General features: G+C 37.8%; 1 protein-coding gene across 1 annotated transcript; it reads left to right on the top strand.

Moving 5' to 3' along the window:
* The first annotated feature begins 14,031 nt into the window (after nt 1-14,031).
* On the top strand, nt 14,032-20,322 carry irx4a (iroquois homeobox 4a). Its single transcript, XM_047361527.1, has 5 exons — nt 14,032-14,411; nt 15,161-15,412; nt 16,094-16,200; nt 17,796-18,106; nt 19,182-20,322. The coding sequence occupies exons 1-5, from the start codon at nt 14,367-14,369 to the stop codon at nt 19,892-19,894; spliced, it is 1,428 nt and encodes a 475-aa protein (XP_047217483.1). The 5' UTR covers nt 14,032-14,366; the 3' UTR covers nt 19,895-20,322.
* The last annotated feature ends 275 nt before the right edge of the window (nt 20,323-20,597 follow it).

The following is a 20,597-nucleotide window of genomic DNA, read 5'->3' as shown; positions in this document are numbered from 1 at the left end:
ATGTGGAAATTTCAAAATTAAGTTAAGAGAAAACACGGTTTACAGGGAACATACACAGTGACTGCTGCTAAATGCTAACCGTCCTAATCACACTAATTGTGCTAATCTTGATAATCATGCAAACTACTAATATAAGGTGATAAACCAGTTTGCAGTGTCAACTCTAAGCATTTTGTCTTTGTTTTAAAACAAAAGTGAAATCATGTTTACCTCCCACACACAAGGCGTCACAAAGACCTCAGGACCAAATGTAAATGATTGTTCATGTCAGAAAGGCATTGTACGGCTCCTGTATGGCCATAATGAATGAATGAATTAATTAATGTGATACCAATCTATGGACAAGAGCTGCAAATTAGCTCACTAAAAGCACCATGATGCAAGCATGGGACTGTACCTTTCTTAGTTTGTCTGTGTATGTCTTTCCCTATCAAATAAACTAATTAAAATAAATATGCTGGTATGTAATCAAAGGCCATTTCTTCAGGTCATTCTTCTAATCTTGATATGAAGAGACCAGTATGACGATATTATCCAGTTTAAGATGTGAAAGTTGATGTTACCACATTTTTTATCCATATTCACTCCATGTAAGACCAATTGTTTATATGTAAAGATGACCATCTGGAAGATGGTAGAAGTCAGCATCATAGAATCAAAGAATAAGTTATTTACACATTATAAAGGGACATTGGAAATAGCTGAAATCAGTATCAGAAGGTAAGAACTGGATTATATTGTTTGGACTCCAGCAATGGGTTACAACATGGATGAACATGGACTCTGAACTGTACACACAAAGGCCGGTATGAACGTTTCTACACTTTTTAACATCAAACTAACCTTCCAGTTCAGCCCAGGAAGAGGATGAGTCAGAGCTGAACAAAAACGCTGTAATGTTGGACATTGCGGCCTCTGCCACAAAGATCTCCAGGAGAACCGGGTGGGAAGACACAGCACGCTGGCAAGAAGGCACTCTTCTACTTGGATCCAAAGGTGACTACGATCTCACCAATCGTATGCAACAAAGTCAAGTAATAATATGCTGTTAAAAATAATCTGCATTCATTCATAAAGGGAGTAATAAGGAAAGCTTGGCTTGACTTTCCTGCAGAAGCTACAGAAGCTCCCAAGAGACGTCTCAAAGTGAAGCGGTGTTCCCCTGCCTGACAGAGCACAAAGGGACCGCAGTATTGCATGCCTTCCTGCATCCAGGGCCAGGTAACAAGAGCTAACCCGCCGGACCCACTTAAGGAGCCGCAACGTGCCTTTATTGTACAGTTCAGCTGGGCTTGTTTTATTCAACAAATAATTCTGTGAAATATTGTTTTGTTAAAAAAAGGTTTTATCCGATCTTGCATTGTGAATGTTTTGAAGGTATACCAATTATTGTCTAAGTCAGTTCCAAGACTAACTTTATTTCCAGATTCCCCAAGATAATCCTTGGTCTTCCTTATTCTTTCATTTTGCTTGGCAGTTTTAGTTGGATAGTTCCAGTATACTGAAGAGTTTGTTGACTGAGATATGTTTGACTTTGAGTTGACTGATTTCTGTTAATAAATTATTGTATTTTAAGAATTTATTCCATGTGTTTGCAGAGTTTTGCTATTTAGTAATGTCAGAGCTTGTTCCACCATTTTCTCTATTGTCCTAATAAGCCTTATTGGGCTGATATTCACGGGACAAAACTTAACAGATCAAATTATTATTTAATAAAATATAAAAGTATTAATATTAAATAATATAATTATGATAATAATTACAACAATATCATCTTGTATTGTATTGTACAGTTTTTTATTTTATTTTGTTGTATTGTATTGTATAGTAACAACCTCATTGACTTTTATCACTGTCTGTATATTAATAATATTAATAAAACACACAATTTTAACTGTTTTTATTTTTCTGAAAAAGTCTCAAGCTTTTGTAGTAACTCAATATGGTGAAAATGTCTTCAACAAATGGTGACTGCACATGGCTGTTCAAGTAGTGGTCACATGTGTTGGAGCAGTCAAGGAATTCAGGCTTCTGTTCTGGGGTTTGCTATGACAGAAAGAGCATCTTACATATTAGTGTGTGTGTGCTAGAGAGGGGTGGGGGTCGGAATGCATGCGTGTCACACACGGATCAATTTGGTTACAGTGTTTAATATTGTGGGTCCACTCCCACTGTTTGGCTAAACTTGCTGTTTGACTGATCATTATATTTGCACTCTTCCCCAAAAAATTGACCAAAAATAAATTTTTCCTTGTTTTTTACAAACCAACAACAGACATAATTTAACATGGAAATTGGTATAACTCTTAAGGAATGGAAAAAACAACAACATCATTTTACAAATGGAGTTGTCTGCAAAGCATTTATAAAAATTGTATTTGCATATTTTCTTTTAACTCATTAAATTTGTGTTGATAAGGAAATGATATTTCATGCTCATTGAAATCACAGCTTTGCGACAGAATAGCAGCAGACCCACACCGGTGTTAAAAGGCTTTTGATTGTTTTCACTCATATCCTGGACTGTGTAATGTGCAGACATACACACCAAGTTAAGGACATAACAAGCAGACAAGGGACCAACATGTAGATTTACAAGACACAATGGGTACCCAGTTTTGGTACGGAAAAGGTCTTCATACAACGCTTCAGTGTGTGAGTCCCTGGTCAGTTGGCAAAGGAACACCTGCAGATAGCTGGTTAACTAAGTGCAGCGAAGATGCTCCGATGTGCCGATCAATTATGGATGAGCTGAGAGAACTTTGACATGTTAAACCTCTTAGCGAGGCTGAAGAAGAGTAACACCAGGAGAGTTGGAAGCAAGAGCAGACTCCCGGAGAAAAGGATTAGCCGATTCATATGAAGCACATTATTGTAGTAAAAACTTAAGGGTTCATTGCATTGAATTTCACCATCACTGCTTATACATGCTACATGATAGATAATGGAAATGCTTATTATTTAAGGTGTTAAGTTTTCATGATTTGCATAATTCATTTACATGTCAAGCCAAATAATGAGTTTAATATAGTTGGCAGTATAACATTTATTCTAAATGCATCTTATGTGCCTAAAAACGTATATTTGACCTACATGCGATACAATTCGAGTGATAATATTCGTAAGAGGAAAGGGATAGGGTAAGTTTTGAAGTTAGGTTCTGTTAAAAGATTATAAGCAGGATATATCTTACTAGCATAACATAATGCTGATAGTGTGTTCATTAAGTACAAATTTAAATTAGTTCGACCAGGTGCCTGTAGCCAATGGTTAGTCCAAAACGGACCAAGAATAAAAGGGACTTCTATCATCTTAAACCAACTTCAACCTCACAACCATCAAAGTGGCTAATGGAAAAACTATTTGATAAACCTTTTACCTAGCATCATGTTTGCATTGGTTGGTTATAATTATTTATATTGAAATAGAGGCAAGAAGCAGTGCTTTACCATTCACCTTCATGTAACATTTACTGAGAACAGAACTTGCAAAACTGTCTCCATTTGGTGTATCTAACTAACTAACAGAAAAGTCAGTGTAAACATGAACTCACATAACATAACTTTGCATAACCAGCATTATATCTATTTTTGCACTGGTTTGCCTTCATATCAGACTGTTACTCTTACCAAAAACTGTTTGTGACTTATGTTCTTTGTTCATGTTTTTTATTTTTCTATTATCTGTTGTTCACAGCCTGTGATCTCCATTCCCCATGTAAATAATCACCTGCTTCTGTGTAAATGACCACCTAATGCAAACAGGGAAAACAGTTTGGAAGATCCTAAAGGATCATTTGCGTAAACTGCTGTCATTTTTGAGATCAGAGTTGTTTGGAGAATTTCAAAAAACAATATAATCTGGGCCCTAGTCGGACTACTCATTTTCAGCTCCCAGTAACTACTTTTCTGGGTTTATAGAAAATGAAGATGCCAAGGGTTATTTGCAGGTAAGATATCAACTGCTTAAAACCTTTTAACAGATATTTTTTTTACATAATCTTATGTAAATCTTATCTCCTTAATATAGTCACAAAAGGTAACTTGATAATACAAGTAACCATGAGTCATGGACTTGCTGAAAAGTAGAAGTAAAGAAAAGGCTGAAAATACTAAACAGAAAGTTATATAGGTATATGCACTGAGTTTGCAAATTAAACAAGTAGAGTTGACAGTTTTTTAAAGCAGACTGAATATTTATCATCACTGGGTTTAGGACATTTTACTTTTAAAACGCTGTAAGACATGAGGGCATACTGTTCTTCAATTAATACTATCTAGTCCAGAATTGTGTCACCACAGATTCACCTATGCATTTTTAAAAACTGCATAATAAAACTCCCAAAAAAGATATGTTTTATTGAAAACATGTCCCCAGTAAGACACATTCTTAAAAAAAAAAAATTTTTAAAACTGAGGGTTGACAATTTAATGACTGATCCTGCAAAAAATTCATGATGACCAAAATAATGTAAAGTAGGGTTTCCAAATATTAAGATATATGAAATCGGCTAAAATTGCTTCATCTGTAATCTTGTGATTATAATATTTACATATTGGATTTTGTTTTTTTTTTATCTACACACGTGGACAAAATTGTTGGTTCCCCTCGGTTAATGAAAGAAAAACCCACAATGGTCAGAGAAATAACTTGAATCTGACAAAGATAATAATGAATAAAAAATTTTTATGAAAATGAGCAAATGAAAGTCAGACGTTGCTTTTCAAACATGCTTCAACAGAATTATTTAAAAAAAATAAACTCATGAAACAGGCCTGGACAAAATGATGGTACCCCTGAAAATAATGTGAACAAAGGGACATGTTAAATCAAGGTGTGTCCATTAATTAGCATCACAGGTGTCTACTTTCTTGTAATCAGTCAGTGGGCCTATATATAGGGCTACAGGTAGTCACTGTGCTGTTTGGTGACATGGTGTGTACCACACTCAACATGGACCAGAGGAAGCGAAGGAAAGAGTTGTCTCGGTAGATTAGAAAGAAAATTATAGACAAGCATGTTAAAGGTAAATGTTATAAGACCATGTCCAAGCAGCTTCATGTTCCTGTGACTACAGTTGCACATATTATTCAGAAATTCAAGATCTATGGGACTGTAGCCAACCTCCCTGGATGTGGCCGCAGGAGGAAAATTGATGACAAAACAAAGAGACAGATAATACGAACGGTAACAAAAGAGCCCAGAGAAATTTCTAAAGAGATTAAAGGTGAACTTCAAGCTCAAGGAACATCAGTGTCAGAACGCACCATCCGACGTCGTTTGAGGCAAAGTGGACTTAATGGGAGACAACCAAGGAGAACACCATTGTTGAAAACAAATCATAAAAAAGCCAGACTGGAATTTACCAAACTACATGTTGACAAGCCACAAAGCTTCTGGGAGAATGTCCTATGGACAGATGAGACAAAAATTTAACTTTTTGGCAAGGCACATCAGCTCTATGTTCGCAGACAGAAAAATGAAGCATATGAAGAAAAAAACACTGTCCCTGCTGTGAAACATGGAAGTTATGTTCTGGGGCTGCTTTGCAGCATCTGGCACAGGGTGTCTTGAATCTGTGAAGGGTATAATGAAATCTCAAAGACTATCAAGGGATTCTAGAGAGAAATGTGCTGCCCAGTGTCAGAAAGCTTGGTCTTAGTCGCAGGTCATGGGTCTTGAAACAGGATAATGACCCAAAACACACAGCTAAAAACACCCAATAATGGCTAAGAGGAAAACATTGGACTATTCTGAAGTGGCATTCTATGAACCCTGACCTAAATCCTATGGAGCATCTTTGGAAGGAGCTGAAACATGCCGTCTGGAAAAGGCACCCTTCACACCTGAGACAATTGGAGCAGTTTGCTCATGAGGAGTGGGCCAAAATACCAGCTGAGAGGTGCAGAAGTCTCATAGACAGTTATAGGAATCGTTTGATTGCAACAATTGCCTCAAAAGGTTTTGCAACGAAATATTAAGTTAAGGGTACCATCATTATTGTCCAGGCCTGTTTCATGAGTTTTTTTTTTTTTGTATAATTCTGTTGACGCATGTTTGAAAACCAATGTCTGCCTTTCATTTGTTCATTTTCATAGAATTTTTTATCCATTATTACCTTTATCAGATTCAAGTTATTTCTGTGACCATTGTGGGTTTTTCTAACATTAACCGAGGGGTACCAACAATTTTGTCCACATTTGTAATCACTGGAAAAACAACTTTCAGATTTTTATTTTTTTTAAACCTTAGCCAAATAGCAAGGCTCTCGATTTGCTTGTCCTTTAAGATTTAATCATCATCTTCGGTCATGAGATATATTTGAGAATACCCTAGGCAAAAGCATCTAGATTTAGCGTCCTCTTTAGGGTGGCTGGACTTAGCCTTAGGATTAACAGAGAAGACCTGTCATCTGAAAGGAACTTGCAGTAGAGTCATTGCTTGTCAGCATTGAAAGGAGTCAGTAGTGGGGGTTTGACATCTGATCAGGATGTCTCCTCAAAGGCTTCTTTTGGAGGTTTTCCAGGCATGTTCTACTCAGAGGAGACCCCGGGGCAGGCCCAGAACTCGCTGGAAGCAAAATATGTCCTGTCCATCTATGGTAAGCCTTAGGATCCCTAAAAGGAGCTGGGGAGCATTGCTTGGAAGAGGGATGTCTTGGTTTGCCACCCACGGCTGTTACCTCATTGACCAAATCCCAGAGAAGATAACAAAAAATGAGTGGTTTTAATATTATCTTCAGGCTATTCTTTAGCGCCCGAATGAGATTGCTCCTCTATTAGAAACTAAGGTAAAGCTGAAGATTGAAGAAATGTGATTATACTGAGAAATCAGAAAATTGATAGGACAAAGCACCAAAATGTCACTATATTTTCATTTTCTATCAATTTATTTTATGGTACGTAAAATGTAGCACTTGTTCATTATGACCTGATCATAAGACCTTATTGATGTTTGATTAGTCAAAAAAAAAAAGTTTGAAACTGTGTAAGAAAGTAGTAATAAGTAAGTTAGTAAATCTAATAAACAGCCATTTAAAAGATGCCATTTTAAAAGTTGGAATGGTTTTGTGAACTAGTGTGCACTCATAGGGACATTTTTAGTAGTAGCCCCAAGTTTTCTACAAAGTGCCTAAAGTGCTGCAGGTTCCTATCCGATGTATGCAAAAACCATTAGGGCTTTAGGGACAACAGTAAAGAATTAAGACCAAAAATCCTTGTTTGAGAAAAGAAATAAAAAAAACGTACTCTGGAAAGATCTGTGGAGATCAATATTCCATTGGGATTCCAAGACTACAAGACAGTATATAGGTTAATGTTGTGCTGGATAAGCATTCTGTGTGAATGTGTGAGTGTTGTTTCAACAACTACAAAAGAAAAAACACAGAATCTATTGAAAAGCCTGGGAGCTGCTCTGGGCTTAATGTTACAGAGCAAGTTGGGCTGTGCAGCTGTCTTCGGCTATTGAGGTCAGCTTGGTTTTCTACCTTGTTGACTCAAAAATAATGCATGAGAAATTGGACCACAAGACAATGTAGCATCGGAGCACTGGCCTCATGCAAGGTGAAGCGGAAAAAGATACATTTTATAAGATTTAGAACAAACACCTTTAGCACTGTCACAAAAGAAAAAAGAAACATACTTGAGTATATTGTTAAAAAACTATTTTTAATTAATAAAGTATCAAGCTGGATAAATCTTTAAATTTCATTGAAACAGAAATAAGAGACTTAAAAACAAACAAAATATAAAATCAAATGAGTTTTTTCACCTGATGCTCACCCACGTTAGGGAGTTAGAAAATGCCAGAGGGTACCATCAGCACTATCACTGAACCACACACGATTGAATCAACTTTCTTGTCTCACGGCTCACTTGTTTTACATGCTGAAAATTGAATTTTAGCATTGGTCCAAACATCTAAACATTTACGCCTGACACTAAACAATTCCATATCTGTCTGTGCAGAACATTTTTTATCATTATTATATGCTACGATAGATGTGCATCGCACACTGTTGCAGAATTTAGTTTTTGCAGCACTGTTTATAACATGTCTGTTATTTATGGCAATATAGTGTATAGGGGCAACACACCATATTGCCAAAAGTATTGGGTCACACCATCAAATCAATACATTCCGGTGTTACAATCAGTTCCATGGCTGCAGGAGTATAACGTCTGGTGTGGAGAAGCCCCGCACAGAGTCCTGACCTTTTTTGGGAAGAATTAGAGCAGAGGTTGCAGTTCTGGTTTTCTCATCTAACTTTGAACACACTTCTTAACCTTGTGGAAGATGTTTACAGAATAGTTAAAGTTGCTATTTTTGGCGACAGTGGGTCCATCAACAAATTTAACTTTCTTTGTTGTCCACTTTTTGAATTAACCTGTATTAATTTCAAACAGAAATAAAACCACAGTATTTAAACTTCATATAATTTCATTTAATTAGGTTAGGCTGGACAGGGAAGAACCTTATATAATTCAGCTTGTGTTTCACAATAATGAGGTCATAGCTCCACCTCTAACCTATCAGGCAAGTCCTTGGTAAGTTTTAAGAATATGTTCCATACTTCTTTTTTGTGGTGTTTTTCAGTGACGGTGTTACGTCACCACATACAGGCCTAGAATCATCATCATAACAATTTTTGGCAAGCACTTTTTTTTTTTGGTTCAGATAACAACATTTTTAGAAAGTGCTACAGTAATATTAAGCTTTTCAGAATGAACAAATGTGAAGCTTGTTTTGGACAAATTGTCTTCTTGCACAAGGCATAAGTATGGTAAAGCTGGTATGAAATTAACTATCAATCAATTGTGATTACAATGCTTGTGTAGGTAGGGCATTAAAACTTGCTCTAGCCCAGGGGTTTGCATCCTCCTAAAACTGGCCCTGCTTGTAGCATATTTCTATCAGAAAGTTATTTTTTTATTCAGGCCTCAAATTATACATACTCTGGTTTAGTTTTAAGTTAATCTTTTTATTTTACCGACATTTTTAAGGTGACTTTTGAACCTCAAAGACTTGGAGTTGGTCACTATAAATAAATGGTCACATTTATCAGTGGAAACATGCAAAAAGCTGATAATCAATTCTACAAAGGGTTCTGGAGCTGTAATGTCCATACAGATTTTATATAGATTATTGAGAAGGGCATGAATAATTTTGAACATGCTATTTTTAAATAAAATTTAGATCTTTTTTTTTTTTTTATTGATTTTCCTTTTAAATTGTTTTATTATTTTGAATGATCCTTTTCTCATTTCCTATAAGCAAGAAACTTCTTAGTTTAAAGAAAATATTTTTTAATCTAACTCTTAATAATTATGGGCTTAACGATATATCTTTCTTAACTCACAAGCACACACACACACACAACAAAGCATTTACACACCACTCTCTCAGATGCCTCATTTGTGTCTCATTAATCAATAACAAATTATAATAAACGTGACACATTTATGAAAACAATGTTCCTCAGGACATTCAGTTGGAAAGGAGATGCAAATACAGTACAGAGCAAAAGTTTGGACACACCTTCTCATTCAAAGAGTTTTCTTTATTTTCATGACTATGAATATTGTAGCTTCACACTGAAGGTATCAAAACTATGAATTAACACATGTGGAATTATATACTGAACAAAAAAGTGTGAAACAACTGAAAACATGTCTTATATTCTAGGTTCTTCAAAGTAGCCACCTTTTGCTTTGATTACTGCTCCACACACTCTTGGCATTCTGTTGATGAGCTTCAAGAGGTAGTCACCTGAAATGGTTTTTCAACAGTCTTGAAGGAGTTCCCAGAGATGCTTAGCACTTGTTGGCCCTTTTGCCTTCACTCTGCGGTCCAGCTCACCCCAAACCATCTCGATTGGGTTCAGGTCCGGTGACTGTGGAGGCCAGGTCATCTGGCGCAGCACCCCATCACTCTCCTTCTTGGTCAATTAGCCCTTAAACAGCCTGGAGGTGTGTTTGGGGTCATTGTCCTGTTGAAAAATAAATGATGGTCCAACTAAATGCAAACTGGATGGAATAGCATGCCGCTGCAAGATGCTGTGGTAGCCATGCTGGTTCAGTATCCCTTCAATTTTGAATAAATCCCCAACAGTGTCACCAGCAAAGCACCCCCACACCATCACACCTCCTCCTCCATGCTTCACGGTGGGAACCAGGGATGTAGAGTCCATCCGTTCACCTCTTCTGGGCCGCACAAAGTCACGGTGGTTGGAACCAAAGATCTCAAGCTTGGACTCATCAGACCAAAGCACAGATTTCCACTGGTCTAATGTCCATTCCTTGAGTTCTTTAGCCCAAACAAGTCTCTTCTGCTTGTTGCCTGTCCTCAGCAGTGGTTCCCTAGCAACTATTTTACCATGAAGGCCTGATTCACACTGTCTCCTCTTAACAGTTGTTTTAGAGATGTGTCTGCTGCTAGAACTCTGTGTGGCATTGACCTGTTCTCTAATCTGAGCTGCTGTTAACGTGTGATTTCTGAGGCTGGTGACTCGGATGAAATTATCGTCCGCAGCAGAGGTGACTCTTGGTCTTCCTTTCCTGGGGCGGTCCTCATGTGAGCCAGTTTCTTTGTAGCGCTTGATGGTTTTTGCGACTGTACTTGGGGACACTTTCAAAGTTTTTCCCAATTGTTCGGACTGACTGACCTTCATTTCTTAAAGTAATGATGGCCACTCGTTGTTCTTTACATAGCTGCTTTTTTCTTGCCATAATACAAATTCTAACAGTCTATTCAGTAGGACTATCAACTGTGTACTGTTTCCACCTCCTGCACAACACAACTGATGGTCCCAACCCCATTTATTAGGCTTGAAATCGCACTTATTAAACCTGACAGGGCACACCTGTGAAGTGAAAACCATTTCAGGTGACTACCTCTTGAAGCTCATCAACAGAATGCCAAGAGTGTGCAGAGCAGTAATCAAAGCAAAAGGTGGCTACTTTGAAGAACCTAGAATATAAGACATATTTTCAGTTGTTTCACAATTTTTTGTTCAGTATATAATTCCACGTGTTAATTCATAGTTTTGATGCCTTCAGTGTGAAGCTACAATATTCATAGTCATGAAAATAAAGAAAATTTTTTGAATGAGGTGTGTCTATACTTTTGGACATGTAAAAGATTAAATTTATCAACTGAAGTTAATGTCAAATTCCTTTCAAAGGGAGGAGCCCCAGTGAAAAATGTAATCAGGCTAAGAAGGAATCCCTTTTTGTCTTGAAATGAAAAAAAAAATACATTTTATCCTTCACTTGCCCCAATTTAGTCTGAAAGCATCCCTTCTTTCCTTCTTGTCCACATCTGTTCAAGTGAAGGAAAAAGCAGAAGCTTTTCTTTTAATCTTTAAACGCTAAACAAATAGTATCTCCTGCTGTCGCCTTCATTTTATGTCTAAAAGCATACACTGGTGTGGCTAAATATTTTATTATGTGCGCCTGATAACAGTGGATAACACAGTGGATAATGAAAATGTATACACCAGAGGGGAGGGGTGGTGGTACTTCTTTTAGGCTGTGCCTGCCTCATTCTATGTATGTGTAGTGGTTTATGCAAATAGTTGACAAAGCCGGAGACCCTTGATAATATAAAACACAAGTGAAGAAAAAGATATGCATCAGACGCGCCCCAAAGTCAGCACTTCCTATATTGCTTCCCGAAGCCAGCTGGACGCTTAGGGCCTCCAGCTGGAAGTTGGAGGCCCTAAGAATTCTCGAATGACAAAAAAAGACAGGTTCACAAAGGCACCAGCTATACACATAAGAAGGTAAACCTTCATAATTTGAAAATGATATGATATTTTAATGCTAATATAATAATTTATGCTGCTTCTGTCTGAGCTGGGATCACACAATATTACTGTTTCTATATAGACCAATAAGCTTTACCACATTGCTTTAATAAGATTTACCACATTGCTCCAATCTATGATGACAGTACAATATAAGTTAAAATATTTATTAATTGTTTTTTTTATTATTAAACTGAGCAACATTTAAAATGTTTCATTATCCTGGTTTTTTAAAGTGAGTGAGTGAGTGAGTGAGTGAGTGAGTGAGTGAGTGAGTGAGTGAGTGAGTGAAAACAAGAATTTAAAGAAATAATCCTAGCAATAAAAGCAAATACTTTTTAACAGAAAAAGAAGTACAGTTTTAAAATTAGGAGCATCACAGCTGACTGGCACGGTTTACTGAAAAAAATTGTATTTTTCTGTTCTTTCTATCATCTTTATTCTCCTTCTCTTCCCCTTTTGTACCCACTGTGGAAAGCAGGAAAAAAATGACATTTTGCTATGGCTTTCAGTTTTGTTGTGCAACCCAAAGAATATTAGTAGCCCTTATCAGGCCATTTCTTCAAAAACCTTTCTGGAGTCACCCTGTGTTTACTTGGAAGTGAGGCCCCCAAATTAAAATTGTGCTTGGTCCTCAAAAAACGTTTTGCCGGCCCTGTTGCTTCTCTGCTGGGTGTGATGCTAAGGATGAATTGGGCCCCGCCTCCTACTTAATGCACTGTGTGTCACATTAACCCCAATGATTTTTTTCTCCCAGTCTAAATGAATAAGACAAAATGAAGCTGCATTTGCAGTAGGTGTGAGTGAGTGCTTCCGACTGGTTGTTAAGGTGTCATTAGAGTTAATGCAAATTAAAAAGGGCTGGCTGATCTCTTTTAACCCCCCTCTGTCCTTTGCTTTAATGCGGCCGTTTGCTTGGAGGTACTCAACCCCTATAATTCAATTTGTCAAAATGAATGAGAGAAGTGACAATTTATAGAGCCCGCCCACCCCAAGGCATCCGAAATGGCTTAAAAAAAAAACGCAAAAACGAAGAAGCAAAACAAAAGTTTCTGAGCCGAAGCGCAAGCCGTCCATGTCTTTACAACTCCTTTATTGCCACTTTCATCTGTAAATGAAAGCGAGCAATTATTGTGAGGTGCCGGTATCATATTATTATGTTGGCCCCGGTCCCCCAGATAGTCATCAATCACTCTCAATCGACCTGTCACCGGCAGGCAGAGATCCAGCTGGAGAGGAGAGCAAAAGGGAGGGAGGGGTGGAGGGAGGAGGTAAAGAAGAGGAGAAGGAGGAGGAGTACATCATCATTAATTTGAGGAGTGACCCCCGGGGCTATCCACATGTCTCAGCCCGGGATTCTCCAAGAAAGCAAGCGCGCACTGGTAGCGGGTTGGTTGCGAGCCTTGCAGTTTGGTGGCTTGTAGGTGTTTAGTTACTGCCCCCTGACAGTCCTACAAGACCAAAACACCAAATGATTAGATAGATAGATAGATAGATAGATAGATAGATAGATAGATAGATAGATAGATAGATAGATAGATAGATAGATAGATAGATAGATAGATAGATAGATAGATAGATAGATAGATAGATAGATAGATAGATAGATAGATAGATAGATAGATAGATAGATAGATAGATAGATAGATAGATAGATAGATAGATAGATAGATAGATAGATAGATAGATAGATAGATAGATAGATAGATAGATAGATAGATAGATAGATAGATAGATAGATAGATAGATAGATAGATAGAAAATACTCCAAAGATCACGTATTTCTTTTATGAATTTACGCATTGAGTCTTAAACGAATTTGCATTATTTCCTACTTCATGTGATCATTTTAAATTAAAAATCAATTAGCTCCTCTTGTAATTACCGTTTGTGTGCAGGAATGATAAGAATGCATTTGATTAGGCCTAATGGATTTAAATTGATACATACGTTTGCGCAGTCAAGACACTGATTTGCCTAATTGATTGATCGGGAGTCCAAATTATTCTCAATTCAACTAAAGTTATATCTTTTTCCGCACATGCCTTTAATAATCCAATGTTCTTATATTTGCTGGTTGTTATTTTGTACTTCTTTTGTGTCGTCATTGTGAGATAGAAAATGCATATTAAAGTTGCAGTCTGGCCATTTTCTGAGTGGGAAACATCTGACGTCAGAGTCCTCGCAGTTTAAAACAACCTGCCTCTGCAGCTGACGTCCTTTATACTACTTTTTTATAAGGCAAAAATATGTACCTGACAACCGAGTGATTATTCCAGGCATTTTAATTTATTTGTAACATACTTTAAAAGGAAAAAACTGTGTGATTGTGGTCGATGTTTTTTTTTTTTTTTTTTCATTATTATTTTATTATTAAGATTTTTTCCTAAAGGGGTGCTTTTTGTACCCAAATTAAACATGCTACTCTGCTTCACCCTATAAGCATCCTAGGAGCCTGTGCTTGCCAATCAATTGGAACAGTGAAACAGAGCCACAGTCTGCGCAGGAGTGGAGACCTTCAGTCTCGCTTTATTTCTGGATACCGAGGGACCTCTCTACCATGTCATATCCACAATTTGGATATCCGTACTCGTCTGCTCCACAAGTAAGTTTGTCTTTCTTTTTGGATTTTGAGTGGTGGAACTTGGCTTTTTCTCTTACCGTGACCGAGTCCCGTATTGATTTAAGCCCTGATCCTTTTACGCACTTTTAGACAAGATTCGGCTATCGGAAAGGTATTGCATTGCAGCCAGTGATACCTGTGTCTTTCTAGCGGAGGAGGGGAAAAGGGGGTAAACCGAGGGGTAACCAGATTCCACCGAGAGCCCCTCGACCTCCCATTCACTGATTTCTGTAAGATAATAGCCCGTCTGTAATGTCAACCATATGTTTATCTGCGCTGAAACACGCATGGCAACTTGTTCGGCACACAGCGCACCACAAGCCAGCTGCTGTTTGGCTTTGGCTCTGAGCCATAAAAAATACTTTTTGGTATTACGGAACGGTGATAGAAAAAAACATGATGTATTTGTTAAAGAGTCGTGTTTCATCTGAATCATGGAGAGCGTAGTGCTCCTTTTGGGCACTTTAACGCGAACATTTTTATCCCAATTTGCTGTGTTTTATTGCTTACTTTCTGACATGAACAAACAATGAGTTGTGTGATTATTTATAAAGCAATAACATGCCTAAACAAATGCAAAACACATTTATGGTAGAACAGTTAACTCAATCATCCAGTTTTATATCTACAAAACAAAAGCTGTTAATACTAACTTCAATATCAGTTAATCAAAGAGTGTCCAAACATGACAAACACTGGCCTATATATATTTTCTGATGGTTTTCTCTTAGTTCCTGATGACAACCAACTCTCTGAGCACTTGCTGCGAGTCCACGGGTAGATCCATAGCCGACTCCGGGGTAGCGGCGTCGGGACAGACACCGGTCTACTGTCCCGTGTATGAGAGCCGACTGCTGGCCACGGCAAGGCATGAACTGAGCTCAGCGGCCGCGCTGGGCGTGTACGGCACCCCCTACACGGGCAGTCAGGGCTATGGAAATTACGTTACATACGGCACAGACGCGTCGGCTTTCTACTCGCTGGTAAGCCCTTCTTCTGTGTTTCCCTCTTGGCATTGATTAATGGAGCCGCGGGGTGCTTAAATAAGGCTCTCCCTTCCCATCTTTAATGACCTGCACTCACAAATGTCTTATCCTTTTGCATTTCTAGTCAGTTTCTTTAGTGTTTTATTTTTTCAACACTGCTGAAAAAAAAAATCTTACTGTAAATCACAAAAGGATTGGAGATTTAAAGAGCAGAAATATCAACACTTGATTTCATTAAAATTGTCACAAATTTTTAGGCATACTAATGTATGGAAACAATGCATCAACCTAAAATTCAAACAAAATGATTCAGAATTGGATTTATTTAGGTAAGGCATTAACAGTACTATTCCAGCAAATAATACATGTAACTTTTCTGAAAATAAATGAATGTTGTAAAGTAGCTATAGATAGGTTAGGGAGCAATATATTTCTGTTTTTGTTTTGATGAAAACCCATTTTTAAAGTTTTAGTTTAAGCAGTTAAAAGAAAAACTTTTTTTTATGTTTTAGTAAATTAACCATTCTTAACTTTAATTTGGTGTTTTATATTCAATATGCTTTTTTCCACCTTCTTTCCATCAGTGGTCAACCTCTTGAACAGCTATGTACTCAACAATCATGTGAGCCATGTTCCACCTGGACTGAGGTGCTTATTTTATCACACATATGTTTGCAGGGTACATTTGATACTAAAGATGCTGCAGCTTCTGCGCATGCGGGAATCACCCAGGCAACTGCTTACTACCCTTATGATCCTACCTTGGGACAGTATCAGTACGACAGGTAGGTTAAATCTGTCATAGTTGTTTTTTCAAATAATAGTGGTAGAACAATTATGTTAGTATTGTGATTATTTTTCATGTGAATAGCCGGCTTTCAAATAGTACAGTACAGATTTAAGGGTAGGAAGAGTTAAGTGTCCTGTGACATTTATGTCAGGGTGACAATATAAGAAAGACTGTAAGCTCTTGGTAACAAAATAGAGATTGTAAGTCAACTTTAGAGCAAAAACAACTCTCAAGGTTAACCTAAGAGGTGAGGGTGAGTTCTTAGACATAAAATTAAAACAGAGGTTCAGCTCCTCTTTCTTTTCTGATTGGAAGTTTCACTCAAAAGATCCTGTTCTCCTGTCATCAAAACCTGAGGACTCTTCACAGCCTTGAAGAGTGTGCCATGTTGAAGGTTTTATCAAATATAGGATAACATGCAAATGGACCTTTGAATAAGTCATTCACTCATTCACTTTGAGAATAACCATACAAGCTGAAGGAAGTGACACAACAGAAATTCATGTCACAGATAACCATTTTTAATACTGAGTGCTCTTTGATCAGATGGGTCGTCTTGATGATAAATGTTGTAATAGGTCCTCATAGTCCTGCAGAAAAATTACCTTTACATAAACTAAATAATGACGTGCATCAGCTTCTTTGACACATTCATGCCCATTCAATCAAATTTAAGCAGAGATAAATGTCTGCACAAATCTTTATAGAGCAAACAAGAAATAAAGACCATAAAATCTGTATGGCACTGTGATGGACAAGCAGGCCTGCAGGAGTACCACAATGTCTACACCCGCCTTTTACCTGAGGGCTCATTATTACACTCAATAAAGCAATTTTAAAGTCTATTTTATATGAGAGGAAACAACGTGGGGTAGGGAAAGGTGAACGCTTTCCTTCTTTTTCTGATTCCCTTAGCAGTGCTTGACCTGCACTAAGCCAGACGGAGCAATAAATGCCTCATAAAAAGATTCCCATGAGAGGAGTTTTTACAGCTCACTGCTGACTGAAAATCAACACCATGCATTTTAAATGGAGGTTTATGGTTTGCATTTGTGGAAGAGGTAAAAGTAGGAAAAGGTACATATGCTTCTCAAAGAATGGTTTCACTGGGAAATACATAGAAGGAGGTGGGGATCAAGTGAGGCAACCATAAGATTACAAAATTAATTAAAATTGTTATGCCATACTTTAGAGCTCATGGTGTCAAGGAGGTTCTGTTGGAAATCATTGTTTCCCTTATCTTTATATGTTTAGTATAGTGGTATAAAGTTTCAATTAATGTAGCAGAAATGTTTTTTCATTCAGTGTTATGTTTGAACTTTTGGAAAGCTGTTTTAACAAAAAAATATATATAATTCACAGTACATTGTGCTTCCATGTTCCTCCATATCATATTTTTTGCTGTCTAATGAAAGGTGTTTGTGACAGAAATGTTCTTTAAGATGAACAAAGTTGGAAGGTCTTATGAAGTCGTAATGCATGATTTCTGGGCAATTTAAGGTTTTTTGAAGACAAATTGTTGCACAGTAAATAGTACAATAGTATATACTCCCTCAATCCAGGATTTCCTTGTATTTCACTTATTCACAGATATGGTTCTATGGATGGTGGGACAAGGCGAAAGAATGCCACCCGTGAGACCACCAGCACCCTGAAGGCCTGGCTGCAAGAGCACAGAAAGAACCCGTACCCAACTAAAGGGGAGAAGATCATGTTGGCCATCATCACCAAGATGACCCTGACACAGGTCTCCACCTGGTTTGCGAATGCTCGGAGGAGGCTGAAGAAAGAGAACAAGATGACGTGGCCGCCCAGAAACAAGGGCTCAGAGGAGAAGAGATATGACGAGGATGAGGAGGGGTCTCAGGAGGGGCAGATAAAAAGCGAGAATACCGATGATGGTTAGTGTCAAGATTCCTCGCTGCTTGGCAAAATAATAGAAAAATGGAAGGTGATTTTGTGAAAGGCATATAAAAGTGCATTTTTAAAAATGCAATAAAACTCAAATGATTAAGTTTGAAAATTTAAACAAGAAGAAAAGAATCAATAAGACAAAGTCACTTGTATGCACATGTAAATGGCTTAATAAAACATTCTACTTAAAGCTTAATACATTTTTACACATTAGAATGGAATTTGTGTTTGTTCATTGTAACTTACTGTGTTAAACTTGTCCTTATATATATATATATATATATATATATATATATATATATATATATATATATATATATATGTATATATTATATATATATATATATATATATACATATATAAGTGAGGTTTCAGCAACCCTATATCTTACTTTTAAAAAGTTCTAAAGAAATACAAGTTTGTGGTTCTTCTAATGCTTGCCACTGCACCACCTTGATTAACAGGTAGGCAAAGAAATGATTGAAACTTTTTCTCTTTTTTGCATTACTGTGCAGGCTAGATTTTGCTGTGTAAAGATGTCACAATTATCAGATCTAAAGACAAATATAATTTTTCTCAATTTCACTTCCACTACAAAGGAAGTTTGCGTTTTTGGCGACGGTGTTTTATTTTGTTAAAACTCCCGAAAAGACTAGGGTTATTGTAATGCAGTACATTAAGATAAAGGTTGAATCGTATTTTATATTGTTAAAATTCGAAAAATGGAAAATTCTGTGGCACTTTTAATCCTCACTTCCAAAAGCATGCACAAAAGTTGTCTACAACTGTTTTTAGCATAATATAGGCCGCAAATATATCGACTTTTGTAAACAATTTTTAACAAAGAGGCACACAGCCCTTGACACCTTTTCAGTAGGCAATCCGTTTTTTTGTTTTTTTTGTTTGTTTGTTTTGTTTTTGCTATTGACATGCTTTTAAAATGTATTTTAAATTATATATTTGGTGACTTAGATTTAAAGATTGTGTGGTCTCCTGTTCTGTAGGCCACTGAACGCGTTTGTCAAATGACTTCTTTCTCCTTTTCCATCCTTGATCTCCCAGAAACCAGAAGTCAAGCTGATAAGGAACTCCAGTTGAGCGACCTGGATGATTTTGACACGCTTGAGTCTGAAAGCTCTGAGTGTGAGTTGAAGCATCGATACCACATGAACACGCACATGTCGACGACAACCGATTGCTCCGCCGAGCACCTCGTTAAGAACGCCTCTCTGAAAATCTCTGTCCCCGTTTCTCTCTGCGGGGAGCAGGACTTAGTTAAAACCTGCCTCAAAACGAACCCGGAGGAGTTCCAGCCGGACAGCATACAGCAGGCAAAATCGTGCTACAGTCAGCAGCAACAGCAGCAGGGTCATCAATTATTAGACGGCAAGCCTCGGATCTGGTCTTTGGCTCAGACCGCAACGTCCCTGAACCAGACTGAATATCCGTCCTGCATGCTGAGGTGCCAGGCGCCTCCTTCCTCGCTCACCCCGTCCCCCGCTGCGACCTCCCCCGTGACCGGCCTGGAGAACCGGCAGGACTCGCCGGTCACCACGCTGAGGAACTGGGTGGACGGGGTGTTCCACGACCCCCTCTTCAGGCATAGCACTTTGAGCCAGGCTTTGACCAACACCACCGTCTCCTGGACCACGAACACCAAAGGCAGCGTTCTGGAGACGGAGAGGAGCGCGGCGGCCTTGCAGCAGCACCAAGATCCGCTCAAAGACAGTGCCATGAGTTTCCCAAAAACAATGAACAAACTTTTTTGCTCCTAACGTAACCCAACCCAACCACAAATAAAGACTTCTTTTGGAACTAAGAAACGAGGTGGATAAGCCTGTTAAGCCTCCACTGTTCCTTTATGTTTTATTATTTTTGCCTGTATCCATAAACTGTTACAGACGTAAAACATCCGGATCAGATTGGTTCATTTAACCCAACGCACGCACAGAAATAAATAAAAAATGTATAATTAACAGTTTTCGACTCGGAGAAAAAAGTAGGCTTGCGAGTTTTTTTCAAGATTTCTTTTACTATGAGCATGCAAATGTAATTAATTGAGCATAATTTAAGTCTCGGCAAATTAAAATCACTATTAAAAAGAAGAAAAAAAGTCTCGTATATGCACTGCTCATTCTGAGGAAGTGAATGAGAGCGTTTCAACTTTGTTCACTGAAAATAAAAGCAGTCGCTTTCTGAAGAAGAGCTTGTCATGTCGGGTTAATGCTGAGGGTTGCTGTCCAAGGTGCTGAAGACGCTCTTTCCTAGAAAACGACTTAGCGGGTCACTAAAATGTATTCGGTATGCATTTCATATCATTTTTGAATCATGACAAATTAGACAGCCTTCTTTCATTTATTGTCAAATTGTAAAGAAAACATCAATTTCTATTTAGTGACAGCAAGAAAATAAAACAGCTCAAAGCCAAGACAGGCCAATATCTGTATCTAAGATCTGCCTCATTAATTCCCTCTAAAC

Source organism: Girardinichthys multiradiatus, chromosome 3 (genome assembly GCF_021462225.1).
Source record: "Girardinichthys multiradiatus isolate DD_20200921_A chromosome 3, DD_fGirMul_XY1, whole genome shotgun sequence".
Lineage (NCBI taxonomy): Eukaryota > Metazoa > Chordata > Actinopteri > Cyprinodontiformes > Goodeidae > Girardinichthys > Girardinichthys multiradiatus.
The sequence above is the reverse complement of the archived record's forward strand: the minus strand, read 5'-3'. Positions and strand labels throughout refer to the sequence as shown.